Below are 14,924 nucleotides of genomic sequence, written 5' to 3'. Positions count from 1 at the left end.
ATCCACTCACCCACCCACCCAACCACTCACTCACTCACCCACTAACCCACCCATCCACTCATCGACTCACTCACCCACCCAACCACTCACCTACCGACTCACTCACCCACTCACCCACCCATCCACTCACCCACCCATCCACTCACGCACTCACCGACTGACTCACTCACCGACTCACCCACTAATCCACCCACTCACTCACCCCCTCATTCATTCGCCAAGCCACCAGCAGTGAAGTGAGTAGAGCAATTGCATGGCTGCGCCTTGTTCGACGCCACAGTGACTGGGTGGGAAGCTCGAAAATGCCTGGAAGGCGTTGACGACCAGCGGGTCAGAGGAATACTCTCTGCCCAGATGAACCTTTCCTTCAAGCAGTGGTGGTAGCAAGGCACTTGCAAGGCCGCGCCTTTGCCTACTTGGCTCTGACGGTGGCGGCGGTGGAGTCAAAGAGACGACAAAAGCCCCGATAACAATCGAGGGGCGCACAAAACGTTGGCTTCCTCCGATGCACGATCGTTAAGCTCTCCGCAATATAAATCTTTCAAAACGCTATAATTTTACCCAGCATCCGATGGCAATCTGCGTCGAAGCAACGCGAGCCAGGCGGGCCGCTTGTGTTTTGTGTTTCTAATCCTGGGAATTCGTTTTCTTTTCCCCGTGAGCTGCTGCATTCAAGGGGTGCCCACCGATTTACTGGACGTCTGCGCAAAAAGAGGTTCATAGCTCTTCAGATTCATCCAGTCTAAAATGTTGATTTTGATTGGAAAGCGGCGTCCCATGGGGGGTGGGGTGGGGGTGAGACCCAGGTCGCTTGACTCTTGAGCTAAAGCAGTGAAGGAGAGAGGAGTGCGGTGGTGGTGCTGTCACGACCATGGAAATCCCTTCCGTTGGGGGGTCACGGCTAGTGTCCACCATTGTGGAGGTTTTGGCAGCCATTGTTGTGATTCATAACAGATTTTTGTTTGAGTGAAGCCACCTCATGGTCTCGCCAGACATGCGCCGTAAGACCCTCCATCATCCGAGACGGCCAAACAAATTAACTGGTCACGCGGTGAACAAGCGGTGAGCTGAAACAACAACAACTGGCGCCTCGTGAAATGCTTTAACGGCGCGGCTATTGAATGTTTGACTGGTGGCTAGGTGGTGAAGGGTCATTCGGCACAAATTTAGCCAAATATTCACAGGACCTAACCCAAACATCTTTTATGAATAATTTGTGACGATGATAATGATGATTATTCTATTATTTATTGATGTTGGTAATGATGATGCTAATATATACAGGATGACGACAATAACGATATTTCTGATTATGATGACGACGACGCTGACGAAAACATCTCTCTCTCTCTCCCACTCTAGAACATGGCGGCTGGCCTTGAGCTGCAGTGCATTCTGGGGGCGGCCATGATGCTGTGCCAGGTCGCCTTGACGATGGGCGGAGCTCCTCCACCCCGTGGTGCAGCAGGAGGAGGCTACATGGAGTTGCCGGGCCAGTACAAGGGCCCCCTACCCAGCAGGGACAAGCATTATGGGCGCGAGCAATACGTGCCACTGGGTAATAGCGCCACCAGCAACACTGCCACCAACACCGCCACCACCGCTATTGGCACCTCATTTGCCAGTAGCAAAATATGATTATTGGTTTTTTACCAGTAATAGGTTTTTACCCTTTCAACTGGTACAAAAAGTGACACCTTTATACAAGGCATCATGTTTGCAATAACCACAACACAGCAGTCAAAATGCAAACAAAAAGAAACAACTCTGATGATAATAATGATATGCACTGTCCTTGAAGTTGATTGGTCCTCACCCGAGACAGCTTTTCTTAGAGCCTAGTCTCCATTGGTGTTGGACCAGATGACGCCAAAAGGCGTACAAGTTGAAAGGGTAAAAACCTATTACTATATTTTGCCACTGGTATGAGGAGATGTCTCATAGTGGTTGTTTACCCTTTTATCTGGCAACAAAACTGACACCTTTTTTACAAGGAGTCATGTTTGCATTGACCACAATACCTGCAGTCGGAATGCAAACAAAAAACATAACTCTGATAATGTATGCACTGTCCTTAAAGTTGATTTGTCCACACCCGAGACAGCTTTCCTTAGAGCCTAGTCTCACATGGTGTTGGACCAGATGACGCCAAAAGGCGCACAACTCAAAGACAATGCAACATCAGAGTATGAGAGCTCGGGGTAAGCATTTAGACCATTGGAACCTCATGTGCCAGTAGCAAAATATGATAATTGTTTTTTTACCCTTTTATCTGGCACCACTGTTTAACTATTCCACTTTTTTTTGTTTACCATGTTTAGGTCCCATTGAGCTACTATACGGCTATTTTCCAGAATCGACCTGGCTATCATAAATTATAGCTCAACGAAGTGGCTTATCGTCACGTGGGAATGTATAGTAGCAGCCCAAATACTCTCAACGCATGTTGATTCTAAGTGTGGAGGGGAAAACCCGGACGAAAATTCACGCGACCACGGGGAGAACACGCAAACTCCAAATATAATGGCGTCAGGGTAGAGATCGAACCGACGAACTCCTGTATACCAGACGAGGTATTTAACATCTGGCCACTGTGGTGCCCTTTCACCATGCACCACCATTACTACCAACACCACCACCAACAACTACAGAGATCGACCACAAAGTGCCAATAACGTCACCACGTGAAGTGTCGAAGGCCTGTTGGCAGGAGGTCACGGAACATACCCAGGTGTTGTGGGTTGACTCACTGAGATGACTGGCACATGCACCACTTGTGCCTCCTACTGTTCCAACTTGCGGTGTTTTAACTTACCAAACACTCTGCTCGTTGTGAGCATCGCTCCTCTGTCCTCCATTGTTGTTGGAGGGCACATGCCTCCAACTGCCCGGAAACATCCTTCACAGGCCTCTTCCACCGCTGGTACTAGTCATCAGCAATTCCACTCAGCTCCACATCCCCCTGCACCGCATCAAACCATCTCTTCTCCAGCCTCTGCCATGTCCAATGAACCCACTCTATCCAGCCAAAAAAAACCTGTTTAGGCATTTGGTAGCTGGGCATGCAGGCTACATTCCCCAGCAAAAGCAGCCTTGCCTGCTGGAGAAGCTCATTGCTGAGAAAGTGTCCAGATCTTTGAAGGATTTGGATCGTAGGCAGGCCAGCCTGAATGTTTCTAACCAGCGCAGATGTTCCATCGACAGTAGCCGAGAAGATCCGAAACTTCTCATGGAGTGGCAGGCCAAGAAGCTCCTCCACATACCTAGCAAAGTGATGTTGAAGAATCCTTGCAAGGACCCTTTCTGGCACACTGAGGAAGGATATGCCCCTGTAGTTGTTACAGTCTGTGCAACCTTCCAATCATGTGGAACCCATCCAGTAGTCTAAACTGTTGTAATGATGTCATATAGGGCAGTCTGCACACAAACACCACACCCACTCAGGAGTTATCTTGGGAAATCATCGCTGCACGACGCTTTTCCTGGTCTCAGTTGCTGGGTCACCTTCCGAACTTCCTCAACAGATGGCACCTCAACCAGCCACTCACAGGGGGTGAATACTTCTTCCAATATTTGAGGCACCGCAGCCTCAGCAGGGCCATTCTCGACCTTGCCTCATCATGTTATCTGGGCTGAGAGATTTCTCTTCTCCCAAGACTTCACAGAAATGCTCAACAAACCTGCAACCTGTTCCTGGTGGTCGGAGATCGGGACCCCATTCTTTCCCGTGATGGTGATAGGTGTGGCGCTGCAAGTTACTTTTTTCAGGGAATTAAAGAGTTTTTTTATCGCGGATTACTAAGGCAGATTCCATCTCCCCAGAAACCCATGAGCACCACTTATCCTTGCAGCCCCGCACGGCTTTCCGAACCTCTGAAGGCTACGGTAAGCTTCCTCATTACCCAACATAGGATTATGTAGACGGAGGAAGTGAGCCTATCACTCTTTTCAGCTAACCGGAACACCTCCTCTGTCAGCCAGGATATCTGGGGAGGTCTGGACTGCTTACCCAAAGCAGCCATTACAGCTGCACGAGGCACAGTCCTAAACCTCGCCCATTTCCCCTTGGCATGAGGAGAAGGGACGATGCCAACCCCAGCTGCAAGCGATGATTAAATTCTGGCTTGCAACTTCCATCAGCTATTTGAGGCAGGGCCACTGTGGATTAGATGGACACCCACCACAGCAGTGGAAGAATGGCAGGCGCATCTTACAGATGCCAAGCCGATAATCAGTGAGCAGATCAGCTCCACAGTAGGCCCTGGTGTTCAAAGATATAGGCCCGCAATCACTGTTCCGTCACTATGTAGTCCAGCTGATGTTCTTGCTTGGACCCATTGTGCATATATGATGTGTGGATTCGCCGATGGTGGAATAACATATTGGTAATGACAAGCCCATAGGCTAGAAATAAGTCTCACAGCCTCCTACCGTTGTTATTGAGCTGATCCGGCACTTGCCTTCCAATCCCGTCAGCCAAGGTACCTGCATAATGATCCACTTGTGAATTAAAGCCACCCAACATGATGACTCTATCATGAGAGGCCACTTTACTTAGCACCTGGGACAAGAGGTCACAGAAGGCATCTGACTTATCGGCCTTGCCTGCATCTCTTCATTGATGTTCATCTTCGTGGAGTCATAAGCCTCCACCACCACCATTCCTCACCTCCTGTTGATGGGGAGGTGAGCCCACAGTAGCCTGGGACTTACAGTGTCCTACACCTGACCGCCACTCTCCCATGCCACCTTCATTATTTTGTTCGTGAGAAGAGTCGCTCCGTATTCTTGGGTCTTTTCGGTAAAGTCACGTAGGTAAAGAATTAAAATTAAATACAATTAAAATCACGACGTTTCGGAGGCAACACAAGCCTCCGTCTTCAGGTGGAACCGTCACAGCACGCTCGCTGTATCAATAAACAAATCTACAGAGATCCAGGCGTTACCGGCCCAGCTCCTGGTAGCCTCTCCTCCGCATCGAGCAGACCAACAATTCACGTGGCCACTCGCAAGCAGCTTTTTTGCCATTTCTGGAGGAACCCCGAAGTTGCGGTTTCAGTCTCCTGCTCCGCTAAACGGGGTTTGGCCAGGAGGCGTCATAGAGAGGCGCCTGTCCCCTCGGGGCCTCCGGCGCAAGCTTCGTAGTTTCGTGGTAAATTGAATTGAAGGTGGAGGGGTCACCAGCCCCTCGCACCCATCCAGAACCCCCGTTGGCTGCTGTGGTGGCTACGAGCACCATAAGGGGAACAGCCGATCGGAATCGGCATTCCCCCCAATGGCATTGCTCAAAGCCACCAGAGCAGCGTTTTCAACAGATGTCATCGTAGATGTGGGGGTTGTTTTTGCCGGACTACCACCGCCACTACCACCACCACCACCCCCCACTACCACCACCACCACCCCCCACTACCACCACCACCACCCCCCATGACCACCACCACTACCTCAAAACGCACTGTAGCTCTCATGTAATATCAATAATCACACTCGCAATGGCATCGGACACACGTATGTCATCTTCTTCAGGTTACATATTCACACAAAAAGTGACGAGATCACCAGTAACACTGCCTGATGAGCCAACTTAATTGAGAGGCAATGTTTCGGGCAATTGCCCTTCTTCAGCGTGCATTGTTTTTTTTGTGTTACGTGAGATTTCAATGAAGTGCATTGACGCCAGATGTCGGGATCAATGTCTTGACACCAGCTTTTGGGGATCGGAGACCAGCGTGCTGATCATTACACCAACATCATCAGCAGCAGCAGCAGGATCTTAAAACCATAACAAAAAATAATAGCCGAGTAAAACTAAAATAGTTTGCCTCCATCCAGTCGCAGCGTCGCTCAAATCTCATCCGATCCCTCGCCCCGAACCCCGCGAATTCCGTCAGAGCCCCCCCCCCCTCCTCCACCCCCCCCCCCCCCTACTTACGGCAGTGGCAAGCTCAGCCCTGGTCCAGGGGAAACTAGAAATGCATAAATATCCACACATGCAGGGACGCGCATTAACCTGGCACGAGCACATTTCCAACATATTTCTCGCCGAGCGAAAATAAATATACGTGGGCGGGGTGGAGCGGAGGGGGGCGAGGGGGGGCGAGGGGGGGCGAGGGGGGGGCGAGGGGGGGGGCGAGGGGGGGGGCGAGGGGGGGGCGAGGGGGGGGGGCGAGGGGGGGTTATTGCCTTCTCGTGATTGTTGGGCGCCGCTGCCGCTGCTGCTGCTTCTAACGATGATGGTGATGACATCACAATGGTGATGGTCATGACATCATAATGATGATGATGACATCATAATGATGATGACACCATAATGGTGATGATTATGACATCATAATAATGATGAAGACATCATCATCATTATTGTATCCAGCACAGCATTGACCATGGCTGACGACGACAATAACGATGATCAGGACATCATGATGGTTATGACATCATAATGATGATGACATCTTAATGGTGATGGTTATGACATCACAATGATGATGATGACATCATGATGGTGATGGTTATGACATCACAATGATGATGATGATGATATCATAATGGTGATGATGACATCATAATGGTGATGGTTATGACATCACAATGATCATGATGGTTATAACATCATAATTATGATGATGACATCATAATGGTGATGGTTATGACATCACAATGATGATGATGACATCATGATGGTGATGGTTATGACATCACAATGATGATGATGATGATATCATAATGGTGATGGTTATAACATCACAATGATGATGATGATGATGACATCATGATGGTGATGGTTATGACATCACAATGATGATGATGATGACATCATAATGGTGATGATGACATCATAATGGTGATGGTTATGACATCACAATGATGACGATGACATCATCATCGTTGTACCACATCGTCATGATTGCTCTTCACTTTGGACCTGGGCTGTATTTTTTATCTTTTGGAAGCGAGCGCACAGAGTGGGAGAGAGAAAGAGAGAAAAAAATATTAATAACAACTTTGATTTGACAAGAAAATTCCTCCACCCACGGAGGGCTTTTCCTCTAAGCCCTCTCACATTTTCTGTATCGCCTTGAGGATTTACTGCGGATTTAAAATTAGGGCTATTAGCATACAAATGAAAGTCCAAATTACCCCCTGCCATCGGCGCTGTGTGTGCTTCTCCTGCCATGCGAACCCTGTGTTTATACGTAATTGCACAGTCCATACTCTGCATCATCATCATCATCATCCACCATCATCACCCACACCTCCAATTAGCACGGTTGGCTACGTACGGCGCGAAAGAAGTTCAACATACATACATCATCATCATCATTTGCAGCAGCCACAGCAACCACAAGCCCACGGTCAATCCACTGCTGGATGAAACGCTCCCCCATCGCGGCTCCACGGCGTGCGACAATCCACGTGCGTGCAACTACACCGATTCCATCGCTCCGTCTCTCCGCAGCGGACGTGCCTCTTCCATTTCTTGGGCTGCCAATTATCCTCGACTGTTGGACATCGTTTTATTTTTTTCTCTGACCATCAATGCATCTTCTGCCCAAGCCACAGTTACTGCTCGTGGCGGTTGCAAGGGATGTCTCTAACCGGATTATATTATTTTTAATCCACGTAATTTTTTTAAAACTATAAACACCTTTTTTTATTTTACCAGATGTAGGCACACTAAGAAACGACCTGGCAATCACAGATGATAGCTCAACGAAGTCGCTCATCGTCATGACGTGGAAATAAATAGCAGCAGAAAAATCCACGCGACCACAGCGAGAGAGACACGCAAACTCCAAATATACAGCAGCAGGCGTCAGGGTCGGGATCGAACTCACGATCTCCTGTATACCAGGCGAGGTAGTTAACATCTCCTAGCCACCGTGATGATGATGAGAGAGAGAGAGACACGCAGACTACTAAAATACAGCAGCAGGCGTCAGGGTAAGGATCGAACCCACGACCTCTTGTATACCAGGCGAGGTAGTTAACATCTCCTAGCCACCGTGCCCCTCTGTCTCTCTCTCTCATCATCATCACGGTGGCTAGGAGATGTTAACTCCCTCGCCTGGTATGCAGGAGGTCGTGGGTTCGATCCTTACCCTGACGCCTGCTGTTGTATATTTGGAGTTTGCGTGTCTCTCTCTCTCTCATCATCATCACGGTGGCTAGGAGATGTTAACTACATCGCCTGGTATACAGGAGGTCGTGGGTTCGATCCCGACCCTGACGCCTGCTGCTGTATATTTGGAGTTTGCGTGTCTCTCTCCCCGTGGTCGCGTGGATTTCTCTGCGGGTCCTCCGATTGTTCCGTCCACATTCAGAATCACCGTGCGTTGAGGAGTATTTGCCTGCTAGAAATTCCCACGTTGATGATATGGATGATGATAAGCCACTTCGTTGAGCCATCATTTGTGGCCAGGTCGCTTCTGAAAAAAATAGCTAAACTGTACAGTATAGCACATTGGGCTTTACCTGGTAAAATAAGTAAACGTTTTTAGTTTGCGCTTAATAGCTTTGCTGCCCTCTGCTGCTGCTGCTGCTTTTGCTGCAAGGAATGTTTCTCGTCGACTAAACCATTTCACGATTTCGCAATTCCACACGCCAGGGGCTAGCCGCGATACGGCGATCCTATGACACGTGGTGGATGCGATGTCAAATTGGATTGACAGTGAGGAGCATACATTTCGATTTAAAGCTTTCGTGACTGCAGGGATTCATCTTCTTGGTTCTTTCGGTAAAGTCACGTAGAAGGGAAGTAATAAAATAATAAAAATAAAACATAATAAAATAATTCTCACGACGTTTCGGCCACAACGCAAGCAGCCGTCCTCAGGTGAAGACCAGGTCACGTCTGGTCTTCACCTGAGGACGGCTGCTTGCGTTGTGGCCGAAACGTCGTGAAAATTATTTTGCGTTGTGGCCGAAACGTCGTAAGAATTATTTTATTATGTTTAATTTTTTTTATTTTATTACTTCCCTTCTACGTGACTTTACCGAAAGATCCAAGAAAATGAGGAGCATTTTCTTATTATCGGAGCTGAGCTCTCCACAGTGAGTGGGCGCTGTTCGCAGCGGGTCGACGTTTCGAGGAAGCCACCTCCGTCGGGACTCCTGGGCAGGTATTGATGGGGTTTTTGTTTTAGTACCACTGGTTCCTTCTCCGGGGCGAACCAGCGTACTGGTGTTAGCGCACCCACACAAGGGCGGTAGTACAGGAGATCCCTGAATATCGCGGGGGTTACGTTCTTGGAATGTTCGGTTAATGCCAAACCGCAACATTCAATGCTGAAGCCTCCATAACCTAAATAAAGTGATGTTAGGTTCTGTGCACGGGAACCAAAAATAGGCAACTTCACGATTGAAATAAGTACTGTTACCGTATGCCGGAGAAACCAAAAACAGAATAGTTGAGATGAACGCGTGAAAACCCTCTACCGAAAACATTCCTAGACAATGATTAGTAGTATAACTACTGAATAAATACTGTACTTGCCGATGATGATCTAAAGGTGTGTGTGTGAGTGAGTGGGGAGCGGTAGTGCTACGGTTAGCACGATGCACTACCAACCGATTCTCGCTCACGGCCAACACCAGTGACGAGTATCTGAACTGGTTCTGGGCCTCCCCTAGGCCGACTCGGCCTCAAATTAGTCCCTGGTGCGATGTGTAAACATCGCCAGTGGGGAGACAAAGGTGGCCGGGCGTGGGTGCTGGCAACCCACCCCTAAGACGTCTTCTTCCACGCGTTCGTCCCACTCCTCTGGGGGTGTTCCACCGTCCTTGCCAACCGTCTAGACGCTTTTACACCATTGGAACCTCATTTGCCAGTTAAAAATATGATAATTGTTTTTTTACCCTTTTATCTGGCAACAAAACTGACGCCTTTTTTTTACGAGGAGTCATGTTTGCATAGACCACAATACCTGCAGTCATAATGCAAACAAAAAACATAACTCTGATAATGTATGCAAAATGGCGTCATCTGGTCCAACACCATGTGAGACTAGGCTCTAAGGAAAGCTGTCTCGGGTGTGGACCAATCAACTTCAAGGACAGTGCATACCAGAGGTGTGGACTCGAGTCATGTGACTTGGACTCGAGTCAGACTCGAGTCATGAATTTGATGACTTGCGACTCGACTTGGACTTGCATAACAATGACTTTGTCCCACCTCTGGTGCATACATTATCAGAGTTATGGGTTTTTTTGCATTATGACTGCAGGTATTGTGGTCTATGCAAACATGACTCCTCGTAAAAAAAAGGTGTCAGTTTTGTTGCCAGATAAAAGGGTAATAAGTATAACCCGTAAAAACAAAGTTTTTCATTATAAATCCTTTATATGCGTGGCGGCTAGAGTCCTCTCGTCCTCTGGCTTGAGATGGCTGCCACCTATGGGTAAGATGATTGCATTGCACCATTAAGCAATTGGTAATTAAATATAATATTTTTGTCCTAAAAAGTGTAACATTTTGGAAAAAAATGTTCACGAACATTAATTGTCACGCACAACGAGTCTGTGTGGAAATGTCACCTCGATTGGATCACGGGAAGTGGGGTAAAAAACGACCGAAATATTTGCACGGGCCTAAGCAAGCAAGCAAGTGAACTTAATATAAAGGATTTAAAAAAAGACAATTATCGTCTAGACGCTGCCCGGTCCTGCGCCGTCTTTCTATCCGCTCCTCGTGTCATCACGGTCCGATCGCACTACATCGCCCCCCCCCCCCAACCTCTTATCCCGCCTTCTTCCTCTTCATCTCTGTCCTTCCACTTAAGTCACTTGCCACCGTCTGACCCGCGTAATTTTCCACATGACCGAACCACTCCAGGCTTTTCAATCTCTCTCTCTCTCGTCTTCTCTGTGATTTCTACGGAGTCTTTCTCTCACCTCTTCATTTCTCACCCCCCCCCCCCCCCGTCCGTGTTCTTTCTTATTAAACCCAACATCCACCGCAAAATCGTCATCTCTGTGACTGCCTTAGCTTGGTCCTCCCTTGTGCTTGTGCCCCAGCAGCACTCAGCTCCATTCAACAGCACCGGCCTCACCATCGTCTTGTACTATACTCTACACTATACACTACACTATACACTAGGCTATACACTGCACTATAGACTACACTATACACTACTACACTATACACTACACTATACACTACACTATACACTACGCTATACACTACACTATAGACTACACTATACACTACTACACTATACACTACACTATACACTACACTATACACTACACTATACACTACACTATACACTACACTATACACTATATTATGCACTACAATATACACTACACTATACACTACACTATACACTATACTATACACTACACTCTACACGACACTATACACTACACTATACATTACACTATACACTACACTATACACTACACTATACACTACACTACACTACACACTACACTATACACGACACTACACACTACACTATACACTACTCTATACACGACACTATACACTACACTATACATTACACTATACACTACACTATACACTACACTATACACTACACTATACACTACGCTATATACTACACTATACATTACACTATACACTACTCTACACACTACACTATACACTATACTATACACTATACTATACACTAGACTATACACTACCATACACTACTATACACTACTATACACTACACTATACACTACACTATACACTACACTATACACTACACACTACACTATACACTACACTATACACGACACTATACACTACACTATACACTACACTATATACTACACTATACACTACACTAAACACTACTATACACTACACTATACACTCCACTATACACTACACTACTATACACTACACTACACACTACACTATACACTACTATACACTACACTATACACTACTATACACTACACTATACACTACACTATACACTACACTACACTATACACTACTATGCACGACACACTTTTCCCTTCCACCAAACTGGGACGCTGTCATCGCACACACCACCACACCGGACATCTCTCGACATTTCAGCCATCCAGCCCTTGTTCTCATCTCTCGTTCCAGTCATCCATCAGCACCACATAGTTCCACCCAGGTGCTTAAACTCGTTCATCTCCATCAACTGATCACTTCCAATTAGCAATCCTACTTCTGCATTATTTCCACTGAAATTTGCCACCACGAACCCCGTCTGTGTCCAACTGATCCTCAACCAATTCCCTTTAATGTTTTGCACCCAGATCCAGTTGCTACTCGCTAACAGCGCTTGCCTCAACAAGTCTGATCACACTGGTCAACACACTTTTTCTGGCATAAGGTATTCCAACGGTTTGGTGTGCTGATTCCAAATCTGGCATCAGTTTTTGTCTATCACATCAGGTTTTTGAGATATCAAATATTGCATTTTCAATAAAAACTGCAGAAGAAGAATATTAAATAAATGTGGATATCTACATAAAATGATATTATAAACACACTATCCTAAAAATACAGCACCATATTTTAACACTAAAGCAGTCACTGACTCGCAACAACTTGCAATCATAAGTGACAGAGTTCATTTCGGGTAAAATCAATGAAAATGGGGTATGCCGATAGCATAACAATGAGATGTGATAGAGCAAATCTGAGATCAGATTTGGAATCAGCACCCTGAAATTAGTCTAAAACAGCTGCAAAAGTCCAGGCCAGGAAAAAATGTGTTTTTTTTGTTGACCAGTTGTAAGTCTACACGGGGCTTTTTGTCTTTGTTGTGTGCAGAAGTCCCCTTGCACGGCAACGGACACAAGGGAGAGAAAGGACAGAATGGAGAACCTGGCCCACGGGGGCTTCCAGGCCCAGCCGGAGTGCCGGGAAAACCGGGAATAGGCCTCCCCGGCGCTCGAGGTCCTCCAGGAACGCACGGCCCTCCGGGATACACCGCCATGGCCAAGCCGGGCCTACCAGGTCTTCCCGGAAAGCCAGGCCTGAAGGGCCTGCCCGGGCCCAATGGAGACGTAGGCCCTCAAGGGGAGCCCGGATTGCGGGGCGCGCCAGGAATCTCAGGAATGCCGGGAAAGCCGGGCATTGCCATGCGCGGGAAGCCGGGGCCGAATGGAATCCAGGGTGTGCCCGGTGGGAATGGCCCACAGGGTCCGAAAGGCAACCAAGGAGTTCCGGGAGTGCCGGGGTTCAAGGGCGAGAACGGGATTGGCAGGCCTGGCGTCACGGGCCCAAGAGGATTGCCCGGACCTTCGGGTCCTCCTGGAGGGGCCGGAATTCCGGGAGTTGGAAATCCAGGGCTTGATGGGATTCCAGGCCTCAAGGGACTGCCCGGACTTCCCGGCGATAAAGGACTTCCCGGGCCAAACGGCCCTCCCGGATTGCAAGGCAAGCCAGGTTTTCCGGGTCCGGCTGGAGTGGGGAAACCGGGACCGGACGGGAAACCTGGCCACCAGGGCATTCCCGGACTAAAAGGGGACAAGGGGCAACCGGGCGCACCGGGTCTCCCGGGAATACCGATCAATGGCAAGCAAGGCATGCCCGGCGGGCGCGGAGACCGGGGGCCACCTGGAGGCCTCGGAATACCGGGCCCCAAAGGCGAGAAGGGTTTCAACGGCGTTCCCGGCTCGAACGGCCCACCGGGAGAGAAAGGCCCCACAGGGCCACCGGGAGGCCGTGGGATGCCAGGGCAGGGCGGTATTCCGGGAGCAAAAGGAGACATCGGGATGCCGGGCCCTGTGGGTGCCAAGGGATACGGCGGGGGTGTTGGTCAACCGGGCCTTCCGGGTCCCATCGGCCTTCCCGGCGACGATGGGAAACCGGGCTTCCGCGGCCCCACCGGTCCTTCGGGGCCCAAGGGGGAACAAGGACACAAAGGCCTTCCCGGCTTCCAGGGACCGCCCGGCCCCGTGGGACCGATGGGAAACCCGGGACCGTCGGGGCTGCCCGGCCCTCGCGGCATCACCGGCAATTCGGGGTCGCCGGGCGGAGTGGGGCCCATCGGCCCGCCAGGCCTCCCCGGAGCAAAGGGCCACCCGGGCCCGGTGGGGAACCCCGGGGCGCCGGGCATGGGCAAGACGGGCCCAGAGGGCCCCACGGGGCCAGCGGGAAAACCGGGCCAGCCGGGACTCATCGGCCGACCCGGACCGCCGGGCCCTCCGGGAGCGCCGGGGAACGCCGCGCAGCTCGTCGGCCCCAACGGTCTCGGCGTGTCGGAGCTCCGGGGCTCGGCGAACGGCCACGGCGTGGACGAAGGCCCCCGCCCGGGCGCGTCGGGCACGGTCGAGGGCTCGCTCGGCCGCTTCTCGGCCTTCTCGGCACGCCTCGCCGAGCCCTTCCCGCAGGCCGGCGTGCCCATCCGCTTCGACGGCGTCATCTACAACACGCAGCGGCACTACAACCCCACGACGGGCGTGTTCACGTGCGTGCTGCCGGGGGTCTACTACTTCGCCTACCACGTGCACGTGAAGGGCAGCAACGCGTGGGTGGCGCTCTACCGCAACGGCGAGGCGGTGATCTACACCTTCGACGAGTACAAGAAGGGCTTCCTGGACCAGGCGTCGGGCAGCACCGTGCTCGAGCTGGGCGCCGGCGACCGCGTCTGGGTCCAGATCCCGTCGGGCCAGGCCGACGGCGTGTTCGCCGAGAAGCTCGTGCACTGCACCTTCTCCGGGTTTCTGCTGCATCCCATGTAAAGGGTAGAGGCGGGGGTGGGGAGGTTAGGGGGTAAGGGGTGGAAGGTGGGTGGGGGCGTTTAACCCGAGCCTTCGTACGAGATGAGAGGAGGGGCTCGCCTCCACCCACCTCCACAATGTGCCCCCCCCCAACTCCATCCTATCTCCACAATGGGGTCCGGTGGATAGGTGGAATTTGGAGGGGTTCCTCCTGCCCTGCCACCCTCCCACCGCGGTGTTCTGCCTCGGGCCCTGCAAGGAACCTC

General features: G+C 50.1%; 1 protein-coding gene across 1 annotated transcript; it reads left to right on the top strand.

Moving 5' to 3' along the window:
* The first annotated feature begins 1,395 nt into the window (after positions 1-1,395).
* LOC144950399 (uncharacterized) lies at positions 1,396-14,683 on the top strand. Its single transcript, XM_078880513.1, has 2 exons — positions 1,396-1,558; positions 12,764-14,683. The coding sequence occupies exons 1-2, from the start codon at positions 1,408-1,410 to the stop codon at positions 14,677-14,679; spliced, it is 2,067 nt and encodes a 688-aa protein (XP_078736639.1). The 5' UTR covers positions 1,396-1,407; the 3' UTR covers positions 14,680-14,683.
* Positions 14,684-14,924: the final 241 nt, after the last annotated feature.

Source organism: Lampetra fluviatilis, chromosome 57 (genome assembly GCF_964198595.1).
Source record: "Lampetra fluviatilis chromosome 57, kcLamFluv1.1, whole genome shotgun sequence".
Lineage (NCBI taxonomy): Eukaryota > Metazoa > Chordata > Hyperoartia > Petromyzontiformes > Petromyzontidae > Lampetra > Lampetra fluviatilis.
Note: the sequence above shows the minus strand (reverse complement) of the source record. Positions and strands in the feature narration are given on the sequence as shown.

What these genes read in the sequence shown, in the direction of transcription:
- LOC144950399 (XM_078880513.1), top strand. Translation starts at nt 1,408, where the DNA reads ATGATGCTGTGCCAGGTCGCCTTGACGATGGGCGGAGCTCCTCCACCC. An exon ending in CGAGCAATACGTGCCACTGG is followed by an intron (nt 1,559 to 12,763) that starts GTAATAGCGCCA and finishes TGTTGTGTGCAG; the next exon opens with AAGTCCCCTTGCACGGCAAC.